Consider the following 6,000-nt stretch of genomic DNA (forward strand, 5'->3'; position numbering starts at 1 on the left):
ATTGTTCAGATGTTACAGATCAATGTTCAAATAAAAATAAACAAGAAAAARGGGGGAAAAGCATTAGAACTGATTGAAAGTCGATCTCCTCTAAGAGAAAGCCAGTGTTAGCAAACTGTCAGAATAACACTGAGTTAACATTTTGTTTCTTAATGACCAAAATAAAAGGTTGTAATTCTGTAATAATCTAAAATCTGATCAAATATGTAGAKATCTGAATCAGCTGCAAACCGGCATTTCATCTAAGGGGATTTCACACCTAAACAATGAAACAAACATTGTTTTGTTTTAAGAGGCATGGTCCTTTCCTTGGAACATCCTCATTGACAGATAATGAATTGACTGAGGAAAGAGAAGACGAAGAAGAACAAGAGAGATAATAGGAAAAAAACTGTGAATAACTTAAAAGTGATTTCAAAGTTTAAAAAAAAATGTAATGTATGGCAACCAAAAATCGGAGACMTTCACACTAGACACATACATACAATTTATGTAAGGCAAGTTATTTCCATGCAAAGCAAAGGTGTTGCAAACACTGCTGGGAATGTAGTTTCACTTAAAAAACATTAGCTGAAAACTTAATCTTCCAAATTAAAGATACATAAAAATCTTGCAAAACAGACTGTGGTGAAATACTTCTCTAATCTCCGCAATCAATATACAGTAAAATTGATGTAGGCAGGTCGTATTATGACATAACTGCCTACTGGGAATATTTAATTTCAGGAAGGGCTATTAGAAAACTTACGTCCAATTAAAAGAGGTCTTGGAGGACTGAAACAAGTTACGAACAGAATGCAATGCTTAGTAATTGCATGTAATTAAGATAATACATCACATAAAACTTGATACATTTTTGCATTGCAATCTAAAAGTCAAAGTAGTAACACTGCTAAGGTGAAGCCAGGCAATAAATAATTATCTCTATTTCTTTGTAATAAAAAAAGCATTTTGTTCACTATTCACTTGTATTTAACGAATGCTAAATGTTTTTGTTGTACATTAGTTATAACCAGATTACTGGTAGTGAATTTTGTGCTGAAAAACAAGGCAATTGCTCAGGATTCTTAGTAYGAAGTATCCAGTGCATACTGAAATTCTATCAAGGAATTTTAGACTGTAATATAYATTTTCATAAATGTTAAATGAATCAACTGCTCTCTGGCCAGAGTTAGTTAATTAGYTCAAAGCAAAGAAGCTCCAGTGGGAAGAAAATGCCCAAATGGTGTAAAGGTGGTGGTGAGAATGCTTGCTACGGCTCTCTGTGGCCTAGCTAGTTAGCAGAAAGAGGAAGTGGTAGTAAAATTACTAGTAGATAAAAATCAGAGAACACCTAAGACTGCCAGGCATAGTCAATAGCTGGCAGTAAATGCTTTTGGTAGAGTGAAGGAGAGCAACCTTTCAGGTTACACGTTTTAGTTATTAACACCCTCTATTAGTACTCTTACACCCAAGTTACAGGCGTTTGGACAGCACGATTGGTCTCCCTCAGTTTACACTGAAATTTTTCAAGCTTGTGTGAAGAAACTGTTCATTCTGCATAGGACAGTGAGTGTAGTATGGCTGACTTGGAAGCTGTTCTGTCTCACTTCACTTTGACAACTGAAGTGCAAATGTTTGTTTCTGAGAATAATTCTTTATATGAAGTAGAACAGCTCAAGCAGATGTTACGAAAATCCCTCACTTACAGCATTCTGGATGTTTTGTTGCTCACTCATTCTCTGATTGTATCACTTGCTTCTTTTGTCAATGGAGTTGACAAAGAAAAAAATACACAGAATTATGCCCACAGCAAAGACATGCACATATGAGTCCTCRTCACTACTGAATAGTACAACAACAACTGGGCCAAAATTTATGTCACTTGCACACTGTCTCTTTGCAATTAAGAGTTAGTTTAGCTGAAGGAAATCACTAGTGGCAGCTTAAGAGAAGTGCACTGCCTGAGAAGAAGCTGCTTGGATGTAAGTATATTTTCTAGCAATTGTAATACCAAGATGTGAGCCTCCTCAGTGACCTTGAGGCAGACACCTGTTGTTTTCTTTCATGCTTGTTAGTCATACTTTTAAGGATTCCTGGGAATAACCACTCACTCTGCTGCTGCAGCTGTTCTATCTTGTATTAACCAATCTCCATTAAGACAAAGAAACAAATTGCAAAACTAAATTGCCATCTGATTTGTATTTTCATTCATCTAATGTAAGCATGATCAAAAGTTCTACCTCTGTGCTCTACCAAATTCAGACAAGCCTGTGACAGTCACAACTAAGCAACATCACAAAACTACACGTGACCACCCTCCTTGGGGGTGATGCACTGCATGGAGTAAGTAATTTTTTGGTATGAGCAGCACTCAAGCCCCTTTTTAACCTGTCGGATTACAGTTCTGTTGAATTCACCTCCCATCTCCCATGGCCATGATGAGTCACAGGACAACTGAAATTCCATTCTGTTGGCCATACTATGATGTTTCTTTTCTATCCTGATAACCACCAGGTTATTAGCTATTTATCAACTCCATCTCTTTCATTCTCTTTMGCTGAAGTACTTTTACTTTAGACAAAGGAGGTTTTAGAGGAATGGTGATCCACTGGATCTTCAAAATCTTAGTGCTATTGTCTTTCCATTTATAACTGGTATGTAGTACGTCAGGAATAAATAAGCCTCAAAATGCAATGTAGAAAAAAAAACTCAAGAAATTGCACTTGTTTTTAAGTGAGAAACAAGACAGAAGTCATTATTTTCCTAAACAATTTTAAGAAAAGAAATCATTCATTTGAAAACAGCTCTTGTTAGAGATGCTCTAAGGGCATTGATTGAACGGATATTTGTTTGCCTTGCATTTTCATTAAAGATCATCTTTGGCACTGTGAACCATTCATCCTCATTTTCTAATGATTGCCTGATTCTGTATCTACATCAAGCATAACATCCAGTCATATTTCACCACAGTAAGGGGCAGGGGAAGTGGGGGAAGGGAATTAAACAGCCTGATTACTTTGTACAGTATCACTTTTTTGCATGCTTGTATTTCATCTGTTTAAAGAAATAAAATGGAATATTAATTTTGCTTTCATTAAAAATGATACTGTCATTTATCTCAAATATGAGGTAACAATGTGTGTCAACAAATGGACAAAACAAAAAATGGAGGGATGAATATTCATACAAGCAAAGTAGCAATAGCAGGCTCACTAGGGATGTCAAAGGAAAGTGAATGCTTAGATGAACTGTTTTAAAATGTATTACTTGTTAATTTATACATTAAAATGTCTTTAAATGAATAGCTGCTTTGGTATTACAGTGTTTTCTATTACATTTTTGAAGTATTAATGTTATTAGTAATAGCTATTAAAGCTTAGCTCTCTTACATGCTTATCTTTATTCTTAACCAGCTTTCATACAAACTGCATTATAACATTTTCAAAAGAAATCTTACTTTTTTCTGAAGTCATATCAATCTGCAAGAGAAAAAGAGAAAAATGAAAAAGATGCAATAGAGTTTTATATATATAAAGACACCAGTAAARTAACGCAGGTTCGGTCAAACCCACTAGATAAAACAAGAGACAAAGATGCACTGACTTAAAGTGAACCAAGAGTGTATTTGAGCTAAGGGTAAGCCTGACTTAACCTATTTAGCATTTCTAGTAACGGACAAGCAGTACCTTTGATACAGTTATACTTAATAGTAGATGTAAAATGTTGCAATGTATCTTCTGTAAATGGTACTGGCAGTACAGAGGACAATAGATTTTTGAATTACTAGGAATACTGTTGCATTGTTGTGAGTTTACTTCTCCTCACTGAAAGCAAGAAAGTCCAATATGATCATCTGAAGACATATGCCCCATCTTACAGTAACCAAGTCCCAAGTAACAGGGACTAAGTATACTTAGTCCCTGTTTCTTTGAAACTTGTATAAGTTTCTTATACTTAGTCCTGATTCTTAGATCACAGTCTGCATTTTCCTCCTCTATACTTCTGTGCAGATCAAAAGCAGGTGCAGAAATGACTGTTGACTTGTTGTTGCCTAAGGCAGAGGGCTGGGGCCAGGATTTGACTCTACTAATATTCATTGATACCACTCAGTAGCATCTGTGATGGCTCTAAGAGGCAATCTTTTTGATTTACCATGTACTTTCGTATGGATTAAAGGAGTCGTGTAATTTTACTATTATTCGAGAGAGAACATAGTCTCTGCCAAAGAATAACAAAAAGCAGTATCAAACAGACTATGAAAATTCAAGAAGCAAATTTTTGAAGTTGCCATGTATTTTGACTTTTTTTGGTCTTTTCATTAGCACAATCTCATTTGTCCACACATGCAAGAGACTAAGAGACTTTAGACATGTAAATCTGGATATGCAAAAGCGTGCAAAGTTCGAATTAGCACTGAATATTTGATTTCATATATCCAGCTTGTGCTGGTAGGATGGCTATGAGTAATGGACATCAGTTATGCAGTAATGCTGAAACAACATACTTGCTAAAACCCCACAGATGATCTTTACTGAGTGTTGAAAAAGTCCACTCTGGCTTTTGAGTATTCTGTATAAACATATTATCTTTATATATTATTATTTATATCTTAATATAATAATTTTATATATAAAGTATTTTATATCATAAAGATATTATCTCAAAGAAAATGTTACTAATTCTTGAAGTGAAAATGAGTAAAAATTACTCACTGGCAAGACCTGCATGTTCATACATGCCTGGTAATCCTTTTGGCTCATATTATTAAATTTTGCACAGCTAAGTGTGTATTAAAGATCAATTTTAATGTCCCTGTTTGACTTCACATTGATTGTAAGAATTGCTCTGATGGACAGGATCCCTAGATTATTTTAATTCCTCTTGATTTCCTCCAGAGTAATCTGGTATTATGTCACCATAATAATTAGTATTATTGACATAAAATGAGTGAAGCCATCTGAAAACTCATTAAAAATGCAAATGTGCTTTGGACACCAATATGCTTGTGGGGTTTTTTTTGTTTTCTTATATAAAAATGGAAGAATTTGTAATGTTTTGGAAAAAGATTCCATTGGAAAAAGCCAATGATCCATTGGCTCAGAATGCATTAGAGAAGCTGAGATTTTTTTTTTCCAATACAAATGAAAGAAATGCACTTGTGTGGTTTATTCTGGAGCATAATAATTTTTAAGTTATTAAAAATTGTTTTGAAAGTAAAATATACTATTACACAACTCTAGAAGCAATGCATTTGGACCAGTTAAAGTTTAACTTAGGGAAAGATGAACTCAGTAAATTCCAAAATTGAGTCTCTGCAAGATGATGCTTTTAACTGCACTCTGCCTGGGCATTTTTGTAGCACTGAACCAATCAATATTCCTGTTCCACTACAGATTTAACCTTTCAAGCTGTATATTCTAGTTGTATTTGAATACTATGTGTAAGTGATGACATGCTGTTATAGCAAAATTACCTCTTCTTCCTGTTCTTGATCTGATTCTGATTCCTTTCAGTTCCAAAATGCCATGCAAAAAGAGAAGGGGAAAACAGAGCAGGCAAAATGCAGAATATTTAGAAGAATAGGAAAAAAATAACTTCTGACAACACTTAGCAGAAAAGAATATGCARCAAATACAGTTTTTGCAATTGACCTCTCACGTCAGAAGTGACAAAGCTCTAAATTGTCAGTGTGAAACACAAATGGCTGCGGAATCAAGCAAATTACAAACAGAAGAGCTGATCCTGGGTTAGACTCCTCATGATCCTTATTTGTACTCCATTCATAAATTGGCACAAATAAATTTTTAAAATAGTTACAAAACTTACCCATTTAAAGTGTAAATATATAAACATATAAAAATGCTAAAACACATCATATAATCATAATTTTCTGCCAATCACATTCGAATTTCACAGCTCTTCTGTGCACAGTGCTTAACGTTTTGTGAGAAAGAATGAACAACAGACAAACAACTTAATACATTACTAAAAGGCATAAAGCTCTTAAACCAACAAGGA

General features: G+C 34.4%; 1 protein-coding gene across 2 annotated transcripts in view; it reads right to left on the reverse strand.

Annotated features, from left to right (window-relative positions):
- Positions 1-6,000, reverse strand: part of ANK2 (ankyrin 2) — a 158,376-nt gene that overhangs the window by 24,361 nt on the left and 128,015 nt on the right. For both annotated transcript variants that reach the window (XM_085309110.1, XM_085309103.1), the window contains 2 exons: positions 5,456-5,488; positions 3,440-3,461 (listed from right to left, as the gene is read on the reverse strand). In XM_085309110.1, coding sequence (XP_085165236.1) covers positions 3,440-3,461; positions 5,456-5,488 — 55 coding nt within the window. The remainder of the gene's footprint in view (positions 1-3,439; positions 3,462-5,455; positions 5,489-6,000) is intronic.

Source organism: Rhea americana, unplaced genomic scaffold, assembly GCF_003343005.1.
Source record: "Rhea americana isolate MKP2758 unplaced genomic scaffold, rheAme1 scaffold_106, whole genome shotgun sequence".
Classification (NCBI taxonomy): Eukaryota; Metazoa; Chordata; class Aves; order Rheiformes; family Rheidae; genus Rhea; species Rhea americana.